This window comes from Protopterus annectens, chromosome 1.part0 (assembly GCF_019279795.1).
Source record: "Protopterus annectens isolate FY-2018-M chromosome 1.part0, PAN1.0, whole genome shotgun sequence".
In the NCBI taxonomy this organism is placed as follows: Eukaryota; Metazoa; Chordata; order Ceratodontiformes; family Protopteridae; genus Protopterus; species Protopterus annectens.
Window position 1 is genome coordinate 507,771,389 of NC_056725.1, and position 23,780 is coordinate 507,795,168.

Genomic DNA, 23,780 nt, shown 5'->3' on the forward strand with positions numbered 1-23,780 from the left:
AGTGAATACTGCAACAGTGAAGAGAAGACCATCTACTGTTATGGTAAGATTTTACACAACTGTACTATGTCCTTCCATATCACTGTTGCAGTATTCTTTAAACCAGGAAGAGTACAATAGCACAGGTAGAAGACTATAAGGAGAAAGGGCCAGCACAGCCCTCTAGGAAGCCATGGAGAATGGCGCTGGCAAAGCCAGCTCTGGCCCTAAAAATCACATTCAGCTTATAGTGCTTGGTAAACCGTATGCAAAGAAGTCCAGGTAGCTGCCTCCAGAATAAAAATAGTATCCAAACCCTTGAAAAAGGCACCAGAAAAATCCACAGCACTAGTAGAAAGAGCCTTAATAGAAGAAGGAATGCTCTTTTCATTAAAAGAATAACAAAATGAAATGGCTTTAGATATCCCACAATAAATGGTTTGCTTGGAAACAGACCTAGGATGAAATGAAACAAAGCTGTTCAGCTTTATGAAAAGCTTTATTCTTATACAAATAACATCTAAGCTGTCTATGCAAATCCAAGTTGTGCAGAACCTTCTGACTAGCAGACTGCAAAAAAGGGAAAAAGGAAGGCAAATTAATAAACTGATTAAGAGACAACTCATTAACCAACTTAGGCATAAAAGGACTAGTACACATGGACACCCTGTCCTTATGGAAAACTAAAAAAGGAGGAACAGCCATAAGGGCTTGCAGCTCAGACACGTCTGGTGGAGGTAAAGGCCAAAGAAGAACAGTGTTCCAACAGTAAAGCTATAAGGAAGTCGAAGCAGCAGGCTCAAAAGGAGCCCAAGTCAATTTTTCTAGAATACAATTAAGGTCCCCTGAAGGAGAAACTGGTCTCCTCGGAGGTCTAATGTGAAGGACACTTTTAAGAAGCTGTTTGGCCTCAAATCTAGAGGCTAAAGGGGGAATCAAAGGCAGACAAGCTGAGATAGCTGAAAGGTGGGCCTTAACAGAAGAATATGCCAACCAAGCATTGAGCAATTTACATAAATAAGGGAGGAACAAAGGAACATCCACAGTAAGTGGATCCAGGTTATGAGAAAGGCACCAAACAGAAAACCTCTTCCATTTGGATAAGTAAGATTTCCTACCAGTGGGTTTCCTGGCCTCCTGCAGGACTCAAATCACACCCTCAGATAAAAAGGTGTCTGTAGGGGATCAAAACCCTATCACCCACGATGTCAGTTGAAGAGCGGACAGGTGGGGATGGATGAGAGATCCCTTGTCTTGTGTGAGCAAGTTCACCCTGTGAGGTAACTTGTGATGATTGTCCTTGGCTAGATGCAGATCAAAAGGGAACCAATGCTGCCTGGGCCAAAAGGGAGCCACCAGCAAGACTTTGGGAGCACCCTGTTTTATCTTGAATAGTATTTTGAGAATGAGAGAAAGGGGAGAGAAGGAATAAAGAAACATCCCCTTCCAAGAAAGAGAGAGGGCATCCACCTTCCGGGCCAGAGGGCATGGGACTCTGGCACAAAACACAGGAGGCTGCCTGTTCAGGGGGAAAGAAAATAGATCTACTTGAGGAGTACTCCACTGGTGGACAATGTCCAGAAACACATCCCTGTGAAGCATCCACTCATGGGATTGTGTTACAAACCTAGTCAGAGAATTTGTCACTATGTTCTGAGCTGAGGGAATGTACAATGCCTGAAGGGTTACCTGATACTGGATAGCCAGATCCCAAACATGCAGGGCTAACCTGCATAGAAGAGAAGACCTTGCCCCCCCCCCCTGCTTGTTGACATACCACATCACTATGGTAATGCCTGTGAGAATCTTGAGTGGCCCTGGAAGGAAGAGAATGAAAAGCCTTAATAGCCAGAATAAGAACTCTCATCTCTTTAACACTGACATGGTCTTTCTTTTGTCAAAGAGACCAAAGGACCTGCACTTTCAGGGAACCAAAGGAGGCCCCTCCACTGCATATACGAGGCATCTGTGAACAGTTTCTGAGAGGGGACTGGAGATTGAAAAGGATGCCCTGGGTTGAAGTACAACTGACTAATCCACCAGTGAAGTGCCAGCTCGAGGCATGGAAGAACAGAAACTAGAAAATCTAAAGGAAGAGGAATGTTGAAGCCAAACTGACATTAGAAACTACTGGAACTTTCTCATGTGGAGTCTGGATAAAGGGAGCATAGGAATAGATGAAGGCATGAAACCCAGAGCCCTTAGAAACTCCCTGGCTTTTCTGAAGCCAGAGGAAGAAGGGACTGAAAGAAAGCAATCAGAAAGAGTCAAATGACTATTGGGAATTTACAGTAAACCATAGGCTTTGCAGAAGAGAAATAGCAACATTCGAATGCTGAAGTAATATCTCCGGAGAGGAGGCCTGAATAAGTAGGTTGTCCAGATAAGAAAAGACCTGCATCCCCCTCAGTCTGCAAAAAGCAATCACAGCAGTGAGGCATTTGGTGAAGACCCTTGGGGCAATGAAAAGGCCAGGGGGCAAAGCAGAGAACTGAAAATGCAGGAGGCAATAGAGAAACGTAAACATTTCCTGAAAATGGGATGAATAGGAATGTGTAGATAAGCATCCTTGAGATCCAGGAGAAACTAGAAAGTCCTGAGGAAGTAGCACAGGAAACAAGGTTTGAAGGGACAGCATCTGAAAAGAAGGGACCTTCAAAAAGGTATTCAGATGAGAAAGATCCAGAATCGGGCTCCAGGTGCCTTCTTTCCTGGGGACCAAAAACAGTCTGGAATAAAATCCCTTCCCCTCTGAGGGGTTGGCATTTCTTGAATTGTTCCTTGAGCAAACAGGTCCTGAAGCACCTCTAGAAAAAAGGGCAGTTGTTCCTCAGGAGGCTGAGGAATGCTCAAAAAAGGGGTGGAGGATTCCAAAACCATGCAATAACCCTGGCGAATGATGGAAAGAACCCAGGGGTCTTCAGTGATCTGTAAACAAAAAGGAAGGGACAGGGAAAGACGTAGAGAAAGAGGAAAGTAAATGAGAAGAACCGGGCATGGATAGTCAGACAACACCTGATTTGTCAGGAAAAGGAGGCTTTTGAGAAGGAGGAGTTTGGGTAGCCTTAGTAGGGGAGCCCTTCTACCACCTCCTTTTCCCTCAGGGGAGGGTGAGACTGTTTACGAACAAAGGCAGGCTCATTAGGATCTAATTCCTCTGATATTTAGGAACAGGTGAAACAAAAATATGTTTCAACTCCTATAAGGCCTTACACCCTTTCTTACAGGGATGTAAACAACTCTGTAGCAGCAGTACCAGACAAATGTTTATTATCTAGAGGAGCATCCATCAGTTTAGCCTTGATATCATTAGACAAAGTCTGAAGTCAAAGCCAGGAATACCTCCTCCTAACAGATCCAAAAGCAGCAGCCCTACAGCTGCATTTAATTGAATGACAGGGAGGACGTCTTTAGCAAGGCAAAAGCAGAGGCCTTCCCTTCAGAATCAGGAAGATTTGAAATGACTTGACAGGCCTGACAAAGAAGATCCAAGACATACCTGGTCATGTGTGTCTGGCAGTTCATAGCTCTAAAGGCTAGGGTAGCACAAGTACACACCTTCTTACCTAGCCTCTCCACGGTTCTGCTATCCTTATCAGAGGGAAGTAACTTAGTTGAAGGAAACAATTTGGAGGGCTTATCAGAAGCCACTGACACCACAGAAGGGTCAGCAGAAGGACATTTAAAAAGAAACCTGTAGTCATCAGGCACTTTATAAAACCTATCAGTTTCTTAGGAGCAGAAGGCTGGGAATCAGGAGCCTGAGAGGCAGTCGAAAAAGCATCCAGCAGGGTAGCAAGAACAGGGGAAACAACAAAGGGCCTAGGAAACTCCATCTGCAAAAGCTCATAGTACTTCTTCTGAACATCAGACGCCTGAGCACAGTCCCATTTGAAAAATTCCATCATACTGCAAATAGTATCACCAAAAGAAATCTCTTCAAAAGGAGATTCAGGACTGATAGGATCTTCTTCCTCAGAACCAGTCTAATGGGAAAGGAATCTGAGAATAAGTAAGTAACTCTTCATCAGAATCATCATCATCAGCAGAATCCTGTTCTGTATGGCTCTTAAGAGGGGTAGAAGACCAAGGAGGAGCAGGAACAAAACCTCCCTGTGGAGGCTTCAGAGCCATAAGGGCATTAAACAGGCCTTCAGTGAAGTCTTGCCATTCTTTAGGAGCAGGCAAAATGTGTTTAGTCTTCTGCGTCTTTTTAAGTGGGATGTTAGCCTTAAACAATTTAGGATGCTTTGACTCCTGACGACACTCTAATGGTAGTCGAAACCTCTTCCCTGACTAATACCGGAGGAACAGCCTTAGGCCCTTTGGTAATTATCAGCCGTGGTTCCTCGTGAATATCTGAAGCAAACGACTGCAAGGCCTCCATGGACTTGCAAGGAATCTGATCTATGCCAGCCACAGAAGCAGTTGTGGCAGAGAAATCCAAAAAGGAAACAGGATGATCCTCCAGGCTATCACCAGTCTCAAGAGAGATGTCCGGTGGAGGCAGAACAGCCGAAGAATCCTACAGAGCTTTCTTGATCTTTTTCTTTGCAGACAGATGACCCTCATGCCAAGAAGATCCTTCCATAGTGTCTTTAGCCAACAGTTTAAGTCACTCATTCTTGTAAATCACAAGGGAAGAAAGCAGAGTATGCAATGTCTTAGGGATGAAAGCTTGACAAATCTCACAAGATATATGGCTGTACGACATGCCTAAACAGAACAAACAGCGCCTGTGATGATCTTTTTGGGGAATCTGTTTCTTGCACTGGCATTTCCCCATTTTGGATGACATGAAACCAACAACTAGAACACGGCAAAACAAAGATAACGTTAATAAAAAAATAAAAAAAAAAACAATGAGGCACTTATCTGAAGCAGTCTAGCAACCAGCAAATGAACAAGCATTCGGACATACAGAAGATGGAGTTTGGACAGGGCAAAGAATTTCTACGGATGGTACATCTGGATGTCACCTTTATGCCCTACGCATATGTGAGATGTATGGTGTACCCATTACAACCTAAAGACTTGGGTATACTGGCGAGACACTGGGATGCTCTTGGCAGGGAATCCCTACTGTAAAGAATATGCCAATAGTGATATGGAAGGACATGTAGAGCCAGTATGGAAAAGTTCGGACAAGAATATTATTATGGAAGGACTGGGAGCAGAAAAGGGGTCTAAACCTTTTTGATGTAGCCAAAATGGAAAATCTCTTCCATTTGCTGTGGTAAATCTTTTTAGTGGATTGCTTTTGAGAATCTGATATTATCTGAACTGATGTTGGGAGCCTGGCATCTGTGGCTAAGGTTAGAACTGGAGGAACCAAGCAGTTAATTTCAAGGATCTTTGATACAGAGGCAGCAATCCAGATAAGAGTGTTAATAGGTTTGGATACTGAGCCAACATCCATGGAGAATGCACGAGTAGAGGCGACAGGAAGGGCAACCATGTTTATCGGGGCAACACACACAGGAGCAATGAGGATCACACACTGGCCTTGCAGATTCTTGCTTTCTTGAAGAATTTGTTCATTAAAGGCAATGGAGGAAAAGACATGGGTGTCAACTGTGGACCACAGCATCCCTCGGTGACTATCCCTGGGGATGAATCAGAACAAAGTAACTGCTGCACTTGTTCTTTAGGTAGCATGCAATCAGGTCGCAGAAAGGTTGGCCTCAGTGATGGAAAGTCAAGGCTGTCACTTTTGGATTGAGAGACAACTCTTGAGGCATTAAGATGGTTCTACTCAATTTGCTCACTCATATATTGGATGTCCCAAGTATTTGCACTGCTATCAGAAAACAGTGTGAAGACATTACTCACTATCAAATTGTCATGGCCTCTCAACAAAGGAGACAGGAACGGATTCTTCCCTATTTGTTGAAGTACCAGATTATGACAATGTTGTCTGTCTGTATGGAGATCTCACCAAAGGAGACAAGAGCAGATTTTTCCGTTTGTTGAAGTACCAGATTAAGCCCATGTTGTCTGTCTGTATGGAGATCACACCCTTGGAAAGGATATCCTGGAATGCCTGCAATGCTAGGAGGACTGCCCTCATCGCCTTGATTATTTATGTGAAAATTGACATCTAGATGTGACCAAGTACCTTGGACTGCCCTTCCTTTGAAATGCCCTACCCCCCTAAGGAAGCCACTTGCAGTTAGTACAGCCATAGGGGGGATCCATTTGGAATGGACCTCCTTTTGTCACTGAAGGAGATTTTACCCACCAGGAGATGTGTTGTCCGTAGAATTCAGTGATGCAAATTTTCAAGTGAGGCAGATGAATGCTTTGAGACTATACAGAGTCCACTGAAGTACTCTCACGTAAAATCTGGCTAGTAGGATAATTAAAATTGTAGAGGCCATCAGACCTAAAAGCCAAAGAAATTAACCTCCCTAGAGTAGGATGATGATGAAGTACCTGTGCAGCTGTGAGACCCAGAGAGAGATTACTCTGAAGTGGGGAAGGCTGAAGATCTGTAGTACTGAGTCCAGGTGGCATCCAATGAATTTTATCTGCTGTTAGGGTTAGGTGGCTTTTGGGTAGATTGAGTGTAATCAAGATTTTGCATTAAGTGGAACAGAAGGTCCAGATGGTGTAACAGTAGCTTCCTGGAGGTAGCAGTTAGGAGCCAATTGTCAAGATATGGGAAAATCTCGATGCCTAACAGGCATAAATGTGCTGTCACCACTGCATTTATCTTGGTGAACATCCTGGGGGCTGTGGTGAGACTGAAAGGTGGGGCTCGGAAATGATAGTGACTGGCTCCCAGCTGGAAATGGAGGAATCTCCTTGATCACATCTCTTATCCTTCCTGGAGATCTGTGGAGCACATCCAATTATCCTTCCTCAGTACAGGCAAAATGGACTGAATCAAGACCATCTGGAATTTTGTCTGTTTTACAAACAGATTTAGAGGACTCAGATCCAAAATGTGTCTGATGTCCCATTTTCTTGGGTAATAAAAAGAACCTCAAATAGACTCCGTACTTTAATTGGTCTTTGGGGACTGCTTGGATGACTCTTTCTTAGCAGCTTGGAAACTTCCGCTGCTGTGAGTTTTGAGTGACTGGGTGGAACATCAGGAACTTTTTTTTTTTACTGGAGGAAAGGAAAGAGGAACTGAATAGCCTTTGAAAATTATGCTTAGCACCTAAGAAGCTGTTACATTTTGTCAGGCTTTATGGATGCATAGATAAGCTTCCTCTCACTTCTTCCAGAGTGCATTAGTTGAGCAACTCTAAAGGGGAGCGGATAGAGCTGCTCAGAGAAGGGACTGAAAGCCCTGGTTGTACAGTCCTCCTCTGCCTCTAGGGTGACGTCCACTGGAGTTACCACCTCCTCTGCCATGAGAAGATCTAATTCCAGGGCTGTCCTGATAAAAACTATGTGATTTGTGAAACCACATCTTTTCAGCCATAAGATTCCTAGAAAGGGTCTCTGTGGGGTAGAAAAATATATTTCTACTGCACTAAGAGTTTTACCCATCTTGCTAACACCTGGTTATTATATCTTTTACCTTAAGACCAAACAGAGTGGAACCATAAAAGAGGACATTAATAAAGGATGTCTTAAAGCCTTCCACAAAATCGCAAAGACACATCTAGACATGCTGACGAATGGTGATGCTGGTGCCTGCCACCCTAGCCATGTCGTCATCTGCACTGGAAAGCAGATGCATGGCTATATTGGAAGTAAACTAAAGGGTAGAAAGCCGGGAGTCCATCCGAGAGAGGCTTGAAAAACTCTTTGGTCAAGTCTCTCTTTTATCTAGAAACATGGACCAAATAAATTCAGTGCTGAATGCAGAAGTCGCTGAAGCGCAAGTCCATTTCCCAAATCTGTCTGTAGCCCTAGAATAGCTGTTGGGGGATGTACTGAGGAACTTTCTTCCAACACCTCCTTTTCGGTGGCCACTGCTACCATCATAGCGCCCAACGGTGAAGATTTGATCCCATGCCTCCTGCCTTTTGGGGCTGCTAATATCCTGTCAGGTTTTTGGGGAATTGGTTCCACCAAGTCAGGTCCTTCCATGCCCATTGAGCTATGTGGTCAGTAAGGTGGTCAATGGGTGGTACTATGCAGGACGATTTTGTGCCAGAACCAAAGGATTCTAAGAACATGGACTCATCAGCTGAAGGGTTCTTGGTGTACCATTCCCCTCTCTTTCACCAACTCAAGAATTTCACCAAAGGAGACATCTTCAGAGGGGGATCTAAAGAAACCTTCACCTAAATCCATGTCTACAGTAAAGAAAAACTCTGGTTATGAGTCTATGTGCTTCCACTTGCACATATGTTTCTTATGAACTGGTTCTTGTGGTATAGTAGAAGGCTCTGAATCAGACTTGGAGCTAATATAGCATTGAGTCTCAGAAGCCTGTGGTACTGACTGTCCCTGTCTGACAGAGTAATGGGAAGAAGCAGCAGAATCCTGTTGGGGTTCGGATGAAACCAAGCTGGATGGATGTGCCTTGTCCTTCAGCATAACCAAGGCCCTCTCAAAAGTCTCGAAGGCCAAACTCACAATTGGCTCCAGAGGCCTCCTCCTAACCAAAAATGAAAAAGATGCATTAGTGCTGATAGATCTTGACCCCAAAGCTGATTCTGGATCCAAGCTATTGAATGCAGAGGCCCCGAGGGATAGGGACAGCTCAGACAACTTCAGTGCCAACCCTTCCCCTCAAAGTCTGGCACAGACACTTGGGCTCAGTGTCCCTTCCAGATCCAAAAGTATTGGAGTCAAAAGAGAAAGGGATGCTGTCAAAGTAGTCTGAACTGTTGTCTCTAACAAAGATATCCTGGGGCAAATTAGACCCAGGGTAGTCTGCTCCGAAGGGCAGACTGGGAATGGAGAAATGAAAGGTGGGGTAGTTGGACCAATACTTGGTACATTCCCAGAGGACAGCACTGAGAGAACGACAAGCTGGATTTCCATTCTGACAAAACTTCTGCATCATCCTGTCAATGTCTTGTTCGGTTGGGCTCTTTGATGACCAGGTAGAAGAAACCACCAAAGGTGGTCTTGAGTTTCTCCGCTCTTGAATTATAGGGTAATGCAACTCTGGTCTCACTGGATCTGGACAGAAACAGGGCCAAGGAGAAGAGAAGCTGACTAGAGAAATGGATCTTGTCCAGTCGACAAAGTCAGATCCAGAGAACGTTTCCTGGACTTTTCTGATCCTGTTTTGCCTCTTTTCTGACTCGCTCTTTACATTTTCCTTTTTCCTTTTCTTTTCGTCTGTCCTTAGGTTTGTTTTTGTCTGCTTCCTAACTGGAGAAGCAGTAGCACAGGAGGTATATCTGGTACAAACTGAAAACCCCGTCTATGGAGGGAGAGCATCCCTTGGTATGTACTGGTGTAGGAAGTGCGCACATTTCTTTAGATCCAGTCTGTGGGTCATACATATCGGCCAACATCCATATAACATCTCTTGTCAGTTTGGGACCAATCCAACAGCTTTCTAATGCATCCTCTAAATGTACAGTTTATGATCATGCCACCTGAAGTCAACAAAATGGGAACTGCTTAAGTAAACCCTTATTTGCATCTCATTTTGAATTCAATAGCCTGTATCTCTTCATTTGCATACCCCTCTTTGAACTCAATAGCCTGTACCTCTTAATTTGCATACTCCTCTTCCTATGCCCCCCCTTTTTTGATCCCCACTAATCTGTATGTCCTGGACTTCAGAGCAACAACACTGCACGGTAAGCAACTTTACAACAAATGCCTGCCTTACTCATCAGTATTTCCATTCAGAAAAAACACACTTGCATATTCCTCCCTTCAAAGGCAACTCAGTGCAAGTAAAATCTCACAACTGCTTCTACAAACTTGTATCCATTACACTTTCATTAAACAAAAAAAAACATTTCTTATTCAAAGGAAATGTCACAAAGTAACTACTTAAAGCATATGCATAACTGATTTTTCCCATAGAAACACTAATCTAACTGCTGTCTCCATTCTGTCATATCTTGTGTGGACTGTGCTCCTTCCGCTTCAAGTCATCTGTCCTTGTCAAAACTCCAATACTCCCTTGCGGTCACACTCGACATTACCATTTGCAGGGTGCCTGCTAAGACTTCTTAATGTCACCTTGGGTTGTTCCTCTACTGCCAGCAGTGTTTTTCTTAACTCTTTCATTCAGCACCTCTGAAATTACCACTGATGCTGCTGATTAGGAACTTGCTACTGTATTTAGATCCCTAAATTTCTGAGCAGAAAGTCCTCCATCACATATACAATTACATTACACCCCAACTCTCTTGACTCTTGCACTGCCTCAGATAATTCTAAAGCTGCCTCTGCCTCCTTAGCAATCTTCTCATCTCATTCTCTATGCAACTAGAAAACAGTAGTGGAAGTTCCTCCGATTTCCCATTAATTTATCCCTACACAGTATGAATACCATTACAGGTCTACCCTGAAAATAAGCCATGCCTAGTGGGAGTAACCCAGTCCACAAAACGTAAATACATTTTAATTTACAGAAACACTGGACACAGTGAAAGCTAAAGGATAATGAAAAGACTACATACACTAAAAAAGATTATGAAAACTAACAAAATGGTGATCAACAACATGCAAACACATTGTCTGAAAAACACAAGTGAAGCATGATGGGTTACAACCCAGTAAAGTTCCACAAAGCAGGAGTGATTTTGTGAAACTTCCCTTTTGTAGAGTATCTGTTGTGGGATTGTCAGAGAGATGAAGAAAGTAGACAGGAATATAAGGAGATGAGGTGCATGGCAAAGAGAGAGGTGGCGAAGGCTAAGGATAAGGCATATGAAGAGTTGTATGAAAGGTTGGACACTAAGGAGGGAGAAAAGGACCTGTACCGATTGGCTAGACAGAGGGACCGAGCTAGGAAAGATGTGCAGCAGGTAAAGGTGATAAAGGATAATGAGGGAAACATAGCCACAAGCGAGGAGAGTATGTTGAGGAGATGGAAAGAGTACTTTGAGGGGTTGATGAATGAAGAGAATGAGAGGGAGAGAAGGTTGGATGATGTAGGGATAGTGAATCATGAAGTACAATGGATTAGCAAGGAGGAAGTAAGGATAGCTATGAAGAGAATGAAGAATGGAAAGGCTGTTGGCCCAGATGACATACCTGTGGAAGCATGGAGGTGCTTAGGTGAGATGGCAGTGGAGTTTTTAACCAGATTGTTTAATGAAATCTTGGAAAGTGAGAGGATACCTGAGGAATGGAGAAAAAGTGTTTTGGTACCGATTTTTAAGAATAAGGGTTATGTGCAGAGCTGTAGTAACTACAGAGGGATAAAATTGATCAGTCACAGCATGAAGTTATGGGAAAGAGTATTGGAAGCAAGGGTAAGAAGGGACGTGATGATTAGTGATCAGCAGTATGGTTTCATGCCAGGAAAGAGCACTACAGATGCGATCTTTGCTCTGAGAGTGTTGATGGAGAAGTACAGAGAATGTCGGAAGGAGTTGCATTGTGTTTTTGTAGACTTAGAGAAAGCATATGACAGGGTGCCTAGAGAGGAGTTGTGATATTGTATGAGGAAGTCAGGAGTGTCAGAAAAGTATGTAAGAGTGGTACAGGATATGTACGAGGGTAGTGTGACAATGGTGAGGTCTGCGGTGGGAGTGACGGATGCGTTTAAGGTGGAGGTGGGGTTACATCAAGGATCAGCTCTGAGCCCTTTCTTATTTGCAATGGTGATGGACAGGTTGACAGACGAGATCAGACAGCAGTCCCCGTGGACTATGATGTTTGCAGTGAAAGTAGGGAACAGGTGGAAGAGACCCTGGAGATATGCTCTAGAGAGAAGAGGAATGAAGGTCAGCAGGACTAAGACAGAATATATGTGGTGAATGAGAGGGAGGATAGAGGATGCAAGGAGTAGAGGTGGTGAAGGTGAATAAGTTTAAATACTTGGGGTCAATAGTTCAGAGTAACGGTGAGTGTGGAAGAGAGGTGAAGAAGAGTACAGGCAGGATGGAGTGGGTGGAGAAGAGTGTCAGGAGTGATTTGTGACACACGAGTACCTGTAAGAGTGAAAGGGAAGGTCTACAAGAGGGTAGTGAGACCAGCTATGTCATATGGGTTGGAGACAGTGGCATTGACAAAAAGGCAGGAGTTTGAGCTGGATGTGGCAGAATTAAAGATGTTAAGATTTGCACTGGGTATGACGAGGGTGGACAGGATTAGGAATAAGTATATTAGAGGGTCAGCCCAGGTTGGAAGGTTTGGAGACAAAGCCAGAGAGGCACGATTACGTTGGTTTGGACATGTGCTGAGGAGGGATGCTGAGTATATTGGGAAAAATATGCTAAGGATGAAGCTAACAGGTAACAGGAAAAGAGGAAGGCCTAAGATAAGTATTATGGATGTGGTGAGAGAGGACATGCAGGTGGTTGGTGTGACAGAGCAAGATGCAGAGGACAGGAAGAAATGGAAACAGGTGATCTACTGTGGCGACCCCTAACGGGAACAGCCGAAAGAAGATGACGATGAGAGTATCTGTCCTAGAGTATGTGCTGGACGAAAGGTCAAAGTTAAGGTTGAAGTACTGGAGATTAAGTTAATAACAGCTGCTCAGATACCAGGGCTGAAATGGTGTGCAATGACTAGTAAAGGTAATTTTGTTAATCCTTTTTCATTTAAACATATCTAAATGTAAACTAGAACAGCATTATTTACTAATCTTAGCGTGAGATTTTTGTAACCATGATGTAAAACTCCAGTATGCATGCTGTACTGTGGTAATACTGACAGTTCTCAGGTCAGGTAAGCTTTTGGTCTTGTAATTCAATCCTGCTAAGGTTTACCCATGTACAAACAAAAGAGCAAATGATGACACAGACAGCATTTTAACTGAATAATGCTACATATTTCACAGACAGTTCTAAAATATTACCTGTTTTGCTTGTTGGCCAGTTACTGCAACAATACGACTTACACCCTGCACCAGCTGTCGCTCAGAGACAACAACAAAATCCTCAATTGCTCCAGTCTGCAGTAAATGACTGCAAGGGGTAAAAATTAAAAAAAAAACTTAAGTCAGTTACAAATGGTAATAAGGCTTTATAACTTTACATTTCTGAAACAACATTATCAGCCTGGGCTAAGAGCAAACACCAAGTAAATACACAGCAAGCATACTACTAGGAATGACTGAGGCTACAAGTGCTGATCCTTACACACACATGCACATTTACTACTCACTGTAATACAGACTCAATAAAACTGCAATGGATTTGAGTGTGAGTGGGGGGAAAGCATGCAGTATTTCACAATGCATTTCAACACAAGTGGTATAATTAAAATAGACCAATTCAAAATTACTTATCTGATGAGCTCAATAGATGTTAAGTAATTCCTTAGAAAATATAACAGGTTAGGATCAGGTCTCAGATTATAACCATGTTATGTGTTTGAGACATGGATATCAAGAAATTCACCTCGAGAGCGAAGCTCAACAGGTGAATCTTGGCATCCATGTCAAGAACACAACAACAGGTTATGATTGGTGAGACCCCATCATAACTCTTTGTAGTGCATGGAGTCTTTTCTATTCCATAGACTATCATCATCAACCCCCTTTTTCCCATTTTTTTTCCTACATGGGGTCGGGGTATCGTGTTAACTGTCGCCAACTCTCTCGATTCAGTGCCACACTCCTGCCTTCTTCAACACTCATGCCTGACTGCCACAGATCTTCTTTCACACAATCCATCCACCTCTTTGTGGATGTCTTCGCTTCCTCTTACCTTCTTCCTGTCTGTCCCAAATCCTCCTCACCAGATTGTCTTCTGCTTTTCTACACACGTTCCCAAACCACCGTAATCTGTTCTGTTTGATCTCTTCTGCAACTGGAGCCACTATGGCTTCTGCTCTTATGTCCTCATTTCTTCGCCTGTCCCGCAGTGTGCATCCTACCACCTTTCTCAGGCACTTCATTTCCATCACCTCTAGCTTCTTCAACAGTTCTGCCTTTACTGCCCAGGTTTCTGTATCATACAGTAGTACTGGTCGCACCACTGTCTTGTACACATTACTTTTCAGCTTCTTTGACATTCTTCTGTCATAGACTACACCTGATACTCTATGCCAGTTGGCTGCAGCCCCTCTGATTCTAGCTTTGACCTGTGCAATCAGACTACCCTTCTCCACAACCACTCCTCTCAGATACTTGAAGCTGTTTACCTGTTCCACTATCTTCCCTTCTATCTCTAGTCTCAGCTTATTCCGATTTCCCCAATTTGCTATCATTACCAACATCTTATCTGTGCTTAGTTTCATCCCATGTGCTTTCAGATTTGTATTCCATTCTCCTATCCTTTGCTGAAGTTCTAGCTCAGAGTCTGCCTGTACTGCCACATCGTCTGCATACAGCAGCTTTGTTGATCTGTCCCCTCCAACCTGTTTGCTAATGTAGTCCATCACTAGTTTGAACAGCAGTGGGCTCAGAGCTGAACCCTAGTGTACACCCACTCCCACTGGGAGTACTATCAGTTACAAAAGAAAAAAACAAAAACACATTGTGTTTTACTGGCTTTGAAAGCCAGTGAAGAACTTAGCGAGTGCTGTCACATACACAGCAAGAAAGGAAAAAGTCAGCAGGCTTTTAAATATTATCCTAATTTAAATACTTTAGTGATACACCAACATCTGTAAACCTCAGTGTACGGTCTGCAACATTCCCCCTCTAGGCTTTCAAATAATGGATAAAACTTTATCCATCCGCATAGTGCCTTTCTGAGGCAATGCCAAAGTGACAAACCTACTGACATAGAAATAAACTCAGCTGAACCTCAAGGAGTTATTGTTCAATGCCAGGATCCTAAATAAAAACCTACACTCCCTTCAACCCCTCCTCACACTTGAGAATATAGACATCTGTGCAGTTACTGAGACATAGTTTAAAGCAGCAGAGAGTACCCCAGCAGTTCAAGGATTCAGAGCTTTCCACACTTTCAGACCAGTAGCTGCACAGAAGAGTTAAAGGTGGCAGTGTCTTATTATACCTCAATAACAAGCAAACCTCTAGGGTGGTCAAACAGGATGATATGTTGGGAGTTCCTCAATGTGCAGAACACCATAGGCAAAATCCCATACCATATCCTAGGCCAGCTATAGGTCACTCTCAATGTCCCAAGAAGCTCACAATGCATACTTGGACCTACAAGAGACGCTTACCATCCATCCTAACACCCAGCTCATGGGAGACTTTAATTACCCCTCTATAGACTGCAAATCATACACAGCTACAAATCTACACGTATAGAGACTCCTGGACTTCGTAAATACAAACACCTTTGACCAAATAGTGAATACGACCACTACAGGCTCCAGCATACTGGACCTCATGCTCACAAACATGGGAGAATGCTGTAGCACCCCCACATCTCATCCTCCCTTGTAAGGTCCGACCATAAATCTGACTACTTCAAAATCAACTCTGTAATCCCACTAAAACCAGTAACAGTTAGGAACTATTCCAAGGCAAATTACCTTTTATTAAGCAATGGTTTATCAAAATTCAATGCCTCTCCAACCCACGAGAACACAGCAGCCAGTGCTGAGTTGCTCACGGAAACTCTGTACAACCATGTCAATAGCTGCATACAGGCTGCTGTACCTAACAGAAGAAAGCCCAGGACTAAGCCCAGAAACAATCTGTTCTGGCAGCATCCCAAATTAAACAAGATATACAACAAGAGGAAAACATTATGGGAAAAATCAGGAAGGGTAATTCCCATAAAGACTAAAACTCTGTTGTCAAACTAAATAGGCAACTAAGATGGCTGATCAGGGCAAGCAAAGGCAACTTTGAGGTTAAGATATCCTTCCAGGTGAAAGGTAACTATAAGGCCTTCTTCAGCTGTATTAGAAACCTCAAGGTCAGCAAACAGCAATGTGCTGAACTGTTGGTTAATGGTGCCACATTCACGGAGCCTAGCGATAAAACAAACCTGTTAGCATACAAATTCAGTTCCAACTTTACCCCCTCAAACCCCCAACCATTCCCCAAAAAATGCTCTCAAGCATTATCTCTCCAGCTATAACTAGGAAACATGTACTGGCTGTATTCACCAAAGCCAAGACCATGGCCTCAGTGGGCCCCAATAACATCATAGGACATGTCCTGAACATCCTAAAAATATGACTTATCAGGACCTCTGGAGTCATTATTTAACTATAGTTTTAAAACAGGCTTGGTGTCAGACAAATGGAGGTCTGCGACAGTCATCTCCTTTCATAAGGGAGGAGGTTCTGTTGATTCTGGAAACTACAAACCCATTAGTTTGACTAGTCTTATTTGCTAAGCTATGGAAAGAATTATCATGGAAATTTTCAACAAGGACATAGGAGATGTCTAGAGACTGAATCCATCCCAGTTTGGCTTTGTCAAAGGAAGGTCATGCTTACTAAATCTGATGGGCTTCTTTGAAAGGGTTACAAGGCAATGGATGAGGGGAAAATGGTGCATGCCATCTGCTTAGATTCTGACTAAAGTATTTGATACAATACCCCACTTTGGCACTGTCAACAAACCTACAGGACTAGGTGTAAACCCTTTTATAACATGCCGGATAACTTAATTTCAGCTTTCCCAGTGTGAAATCAGAAACTCAGAAAACAGAGTCAGCGAATTTATCTTTTTGAGTAAATTTACTGGCTAGTAAGGGCACTTAGTGAATGCCAGCAAAGAAGACATTTAGACAAGGTGAAAGAAAATAAATCACAAAAGGTAAGGAGAAAACACTGGTTGGGAAGAATCTTGCAGCTGTTCAGCAAAAAGCAGTTAAAGCTCCAGCTTTGGTGCAAGACATGACTTCCAGCAATCTAGAGAAAAAACAAAACAAATGAAATGTGCCCAGAGCTGATTAAAATAAACAAAACACAGAGTATATCAAGTCAAATAAAAGCCTGGGAAAAATGGAAGACGTTTTAAACAGATATTCAGAGGAGTGGATAAAATGCAAACATCAGAGGTCAAAATGAAGAAAAGGTTGGTTGAATATGAGACTGCTCAAGAACAGATGATTCAAAAAATGGTAGACTTAAGGATACAGCATGTAAGGAAAACCTGAGATTTTTTTTCTGTTCAGAGAAACTGGAAGGAACAGACTGTATTAATATTATGAATACACAAATAAGCAACTGGATCGGTACAACACAGCAGAAGCTGTTAACTAAAAGGGCACATCATATGTATGCACCAAACCTGGGAATGAAAAAGCAGCCAAGACCTTAATAGTAAAGATGCAATCCTACCAGCAGAAAGAGTTGATTCTGCCAAAATTGTGGCAGAAGGACAAAGTACTAAAAATGGAGACAGCAGAGTGTTTGTGAAAAATGATTACTCACTGTACACCAGGAAGAAGAATAGTAAATTTATTCCAGCAATCAGGGAATGTTGAGACCCAAGTGTGAGATTCAAACTGCCATACCCAGCTGTCTTCAGAATACTTTTTCCTGGAGGGTCAGTCATTTTTTCATGCAAAACATGCTAAGGATGAAATACAAAAGTTTGTACAACAAAGAGTGAGCTATCAAACAGAAGCAGATTCAGTAACATTTGTGAAATATGGAAGAACAAGAAAACCAGGAAATATTGGACTTTTTTGAGTAAGTTAAACTTGTAGGGGACTCTAAAGCATGTGCCCTACTTCATGTCATTAATGCCTGGAAGAGCATTAAGGAGAGGAGAAGAGGAAGAAATAAGGTAACTGTAAGTAAAACAGTTTTTGTTCTCAACAGTTTTTGATAAAACATGACTTGCACTGGATGTTATAAAGTGAAGCTTTTTCAGTTACTTTTGTGTACAATAGGGTTGCTAAAGTAAACGGGTGTCTTTTTACCCCTATCCTTCATTCTTCCTTCTTTCTTCTTCAGTTTTAAGACATGTAGGCACTACAATGTAAAAACAGAAGAAAGCCTGGACAAAACAGCATGATATAAGTAACACTGATATTTTTTTTCTTACTTTTGTGTAGGGGAATAACTGTATTAAGACCCTTGACTTGATCTAACAAGCTTTGAGGGGAAGCGAGTAAATAAAAGGACAATGAATGCACGAAAAAGTTTTCATTTAGCAAATAAATGTTCACAGTGCAACATGAGAAGCTTGTAGCTAAAGGCAACTGTGTATGTGGTTCTCATGTTTCTATGGAGACAAGCTGCTAGGGGGCAATAAAAACGGAATACTCTTTTCTTTCAATGGCTAAAAGATAATATTTTCTGAAAGCATTCAAGCAGTTTTCTACATCCGGGAGAGGAATAAAGATAAGACAAAACAGACAGCACTTAAGGTAAGAAGAAGCACAGGTTGTACCATGTGTCTTGGCATGGACTGCCTTCATTATAAGTCAGGTCAAACTTGTAAGTGTAGCTGTCAATCTGGGGCAATTGTTTCTATTAGGAGGGTTAAACGTCATTATTTGAAGATGTACATAATGTTGTGGATTTGCGTTAGTGAATAGGTTATAGGGGTGTGTTTTTGAGGGTTTTCCTTAAAATAAAAAGTCTTGTAAGATGTGACATAGTTAAAACAGGATATGACAAGAAACAACTGTATAAAAAAAATCAACCTGCCAAACATTAGTTTATGCTTGTAACGCAAAAGCTGAAACTAGACTTAAAAAAGCTGTTATACATAAAAGGTGGGAATAATAACTTCTTATCATAATGGCAATACTTTACATATTATCCTTGAATGCAAATGGTCTCACAGGTATATACAAAAAAGAAAGAGTAGTGAACTATATTGAAAAGGCATTCTGCAACTTGCTAAGCTACAAGAGACAAATTTGGAAAGAAATGAACATGTAAATTTGATAAAGAAAGGATTTCAGGATGGTTATTCGGTGGAATATGTAGGAAAAAGGAAAAGAGGAGTACTTACGTTACTTGCTGGAGGAGCTCCAATGGTGATAGAGGAAAAAAGATAATTGTAGATTTGTAACAGTAAGGGCTACTGGCAACGGAGGAAGATTATGCTGGCATGCATTTATATTCCACCTAAAACTGTTACAGTGTAACTTAACATAATTCTGGGAGAATTAATCCAGCATTCTGCAGGGAATGTTACTTATGGGGGGAGTGGAATTTGATTTTCAACAGAGAGGATGTATCTTGGGAGGCCTAGAAAGGAAAATATAACAAATGAGGGCTGACTTTGGAAGAAATGTATGAAAATATTTGGTATGGAATATTTGAATAGAAGCAGCTCAGAGATAAATTTACATCATTATTCCCCACTGTACAAAAACTAGGGTAAGCTACACAAATACATATTTTACAGAAACATGTGCATTTAATTTAAAGTTTTGATAAGCTTCCAATAATTATTTCAGATCATGCACCAATAACTAAAATAAAACTGCAGGGTAATGAAATAAAAATGAGACACTGGCACGTTCGTACCTATCTATTAAAAAGAGAGGAATTTAAGGAATGGATAATGGAAATTATTTGGGAATTATTAGGGAAGATAGAAAATTCTTCAAAAAATAACTAGGAAGTGGAACAAATGAAAGTGGACTTCAAATTTAGGGTAGAAATAAAAGAAAAAGAGATATGGTTAAGAAGTAACAAATTATTTAGAGGAACTGACAAAGGTTAAAATGTTTTGCAGAATAGGGGGAATATCACAGAACAAGAAGAGGAACAACTGCTGAGTACTAAAGGGAAAATAAGGGACTACATTGATAATATGCATGAGTTTAGAAAGACTGCCGTTAAGCAATGTTTTTTTTCATAACTCCACAGCACAAAAGCTTTTAGCACAACGGCTCAGGAAACAAAGTAGAAAGGGTTGTTGCCAAGCTTAGGTAGTCTATAACTAGGAAAATAACCAGATATCCAGGAGACGTATTAAAAATATTTTGGTAATCTGTATAAAGCAGAGAAATGTGGAATCAAGAAAAAGTACAAACGGAATGGTTAATGGAAGAATTAAAAACGACAAGGTTAGAATCAGATGAGGCTTAGTCACAAATAGTTAAGATAAGAGGAGATGAGATAAAAATGGTGATGCATAGCCATTCCACAGGAAAATCTCTAGGAATAGATGGCATTCTTATGGAAGTTTAGAAGCTAGGAGGGAAGAAAGTGATAAACATCAGGAAGGTTTTGTTTAACAGTATTTTAAAAGGAGAAGCAGCAATATCCTGGAAGAGAGCTGTGGTGGCTCTAGTAACTAAATATGGTAAAGACCCATCAGATTCTGCTTCATATGTGCCGGTTTTAATTCTAAACCATGATTACGAAGTGTTTATGTCTATAAGGGCTAAAAGAATGTGAAAGGTGATCTCAAAATCGATAAATATGGATCAATGTGGTTTTGTGGAGGGGAGGCAAACATTGACAACATTAATAGAACAATGATGATCCAGAGGGAAGCAGAATGTAAGAAAATACCATTGTTGTTGGTGGGTCTTCTTACAGAGAAAGCATTCAACAGAGTAAACTGGGATTTTATAGGTAGGGCAATGGAAGTATTTGCATTCACTGATAAAATAATAAGGTTGATTAGGATATATGATGGTTCAGACGTGAAAATTAAAGTGGGGGCTCCTATCTGGGAATTATGCTTAAGCAGAGGAACCAGGCAGGGGTGTCCTCTTTCCCCTTTGTTATTTGAATTATATTTAGAATCACTGGAAAGGAAAATAAGGGACTCGGAAATTCAAGGATATAATTAATATGGTAATCAAGAAACATTGGCTTTATCTGCAGATGACATTATTTTGTACCTGATAAAACTAGAAAAAGGCATTTCAGTGTTGGGGAACATTCTGAAGCCATTTCACGTCTTTTCAGCATACAAAATTAATGAAGACAAAACAAGGCAATTACTGTAAACTATGTACCCAAACACAAATTGGTTCAGCAATACCCATATCTATGGGAGCATAAAAGGAAGTACTTAGGAGTACAGATTAAAAATGATTTTGTTATGGCAGCTAAGGATATGTGGAGACAGACTAAAAAGACAATACAAAAACTTAGAAGTTGGAAGCTCTGTTTTATGGATATGGATAGCAAGATGCAAGCACTGAAAATGTTTTTAGTCCCTTTAGTTTTATACACAGAACAGAAGTTGCGGGTGGCAATTAATAAAGAGTTAAAGGATTTTATCTGGGAAGGAAGAGGGCAAGAGTCAAGTAGGATAAGTTAATTCTTCCGATAGAACAAAGTGGCTTGGAATTACCAGATTTGAAGGGATATGTTTACACAATTAAGGCTCATATATTTACAACAAGCAAAGAGCTGCGCCTTCATGTCCTCTGACAGGGACTGATGTCTCAAGACAGGGACGTCTCCTAATAACAAAGCCAGCAGCTGCTGCAGCCCTGAGTGTTGCATCCACAAGATCATAACCACACTTGGTGGAGTACTTTGTCATTTGATTAGCAGTCAGAGAGCTCTAGTTATTCTACCTTTGTCATCAGACACTTCACCACTTTTCTCTCCCCAGTGGTCTAGCACAGCCATTTGAAATTTGGTCATATGTGGCTGTCAGCTCTAAAAGCTAGTATAGCAGGCATATAGGCCTTCTTCCCAAATCTGTCCATGACTCTGCTTGCTTTGTCATTACTAAGGGTGTTAGAAGAATGAACTAACAGACCATTTTACTGGATCCATGGATAACTACTGCTGGATCTGCCACTAATTTCCTACATAAGTAATTTTCAGTGTCTTGCACCATGTAGAACCTATATGTAATCCTAGGTGCAGAGGTCAGATAGTCAGGTACATAGGAGACTGCTAAGAAAGCATCCACCAGTGGTCCAAGAATAGGAGGAATGGCCAGTGATTTTGGTGCACTCAAGTCTCATAAATAAAAATATTTTTGGTGGCACTATATGCTTCTTTGCCTTCCCATATGAAGAACTACTTCATTCTGGTATAGATTTCTCCAAAAGAGCTCTCCTCAGATTAGTAATTTGAGGAGAGTCTCCCCTCAGTGTCTTAATCATAACCCACAAGAGAAGGCATCTGAGAGAATAATCTAGTTCTTCCCCTTCACTTTCCATGAGTTCTCAAACTGAGCAAGGGAGTGATCCCACTCATCTGATCCTGATGATCTTGATCCTGAATCCTGATAGTTCAGTACTTGGCTGTAGGGCCTGTACAGACTTCAATAGGCTTTTTACCAGACCGAACCTGGAAAGGAAGGGGTAAAGTGAAAGACCCACTGAGCATCTGCTTAGAGGGAATCTGCCAGGAAGTGTGTATGGGTGGGGGGGGGGGGGTGAAATTTGAGTCTTTTTCACTAGGTCATCTGCTCTGGAAATCCTAGGTTCTGCATGGGAAGTCTGGACTTCCATACTAAACCCTTAATCTCCTCTCTTACTAAAACAGTGTTAGCTTGGTTTCCCTCCTCTAAAATGATCACATGGACACCTTTTCAAGTGCCCCGGTTGGGCATCCAAAGAAAGCTCCTCTAACAAATTATTTTGTACAGATGTGCCTGGTTTCTCAGATATGGAGGCCTCCCCAGAGGTTTCACCAAAAAACTGTGAAAGTGTAGATGTCCAGTCTAGAGGATCCAAAAGTGTCTCACCTAAACTGGAATGCTCAGATTTAAGGGAATACCAAGTAAGTGTAATGCATCTCATGAGTCCCTTTCCACTTTCTCCCCTCTTTTCTTTTTGAGGGGAGATCATAGGAGGAGGTAGATAACCCAGATATCAGTTATGGCAGATTGGACTAAGGCCCAGCGTCTCTTCCACTTGATACTCAGACAGGGAACAAAGTTTATTCCATAAAATTTTAGGGGTGAGGCCTTGGGTGATATGTCAGTGTTGAAAGTCATGTTCTGATCCACGGCAGAAAACACAGCGACTGTGGTAGTCCTTATGGAGGATTTGCCTGCTGCAGCCAAATCTTTATTTTTAGCACTAGACATTAAGTAACCAACAGTAGCAATAATCAGTACCAGATTATAATTTATTTTATTTATTTATTTTACATTTGTTGACCGGGCTAGTCTAGCTGGATACATGTCCATTTTCAGTAGAGGCCCGGGGAAGAAAAGCTCCTAGAATAAGAAACAAAAAACAATAAAAAACATATATAAAGTACAATCTTGAAAAAGTTTACAGAAGAACACATGCAAAATTCAATCAAGGAAGAAGTACCAATAAAGTCGTATACCAAAAACAATATAGAAAATAGTATTGAGTAGAACAGATGTATAAATAAGAAAAAAGTTTTTTTTTTTTTAAGATATGAAATATTAACTGCCTTACTACCATTGAGCATGACTGGAGCAATAAACAATAAGGGAATATTCATGAGAGGATGTAATATGCAAGTATATATAAAGAATTCACTCAAACGTTTCATGATAAGCAGATTTTATAGGGAAGGCTTAGGATGATGCAGGTAGTTATAAGTGAGCAGTATCAACAGTTAGTCAGGGAAAGTACAGGAACATAACCAGCGTGACTTGAGATGAAGCTTGAGTTTCTTTTTAAAAAGTATATGAGAACAGAGAGTTATAAGCATCCAACAATAACACAAGATAAATGAATGGTTCCCCAATGGGGGTATTTGTCCGTTTTCAAATTCTAAAGCTGGCTGACTACAATCAGAATGGCAGAAATGTGCACAATGCTCACAATAAAGCAGGCATCTGCATTCACAAATTGTGGCAATTACGTTTTAAAACGAGATAGGTAAATGCCCTTCCCATACTGGCATGTCTGTACACAACATGGCATGCGCCACACAAAAAGGGAAAGAATACAGGCCACTGGGCCAAGATGTACTGATGTATTTGTACATAAATC

The 23,780-nt window shown here is 41.5% G+C and overlaps 1 protein-coding gene across 2 annotated transcripts in view; it reads right to left on the reverse strand.

The window, feature by feature from the left end:
• Positions 1-23,780, reverse strand: part of AARS2 (alanyl-tRNA synthetase 2, mitochondrial) — a 1,016,815-nt gene that overhangs the window by 227,123 nt on the left and 765,912 nt on the right. For both annotated transcript variants that reach the window (XM_044060935.1, XM_044060942.1), the window contains one exon: positions 12,890-12,998. In XM_044060935.1, the coding sequence (XP_043916870.1) occupies positions 12,890-12,998 (109 nt within the window). The remainder of the gene's footprint in view (positions 1-12,889; positions 12,999-23,780) is intronic.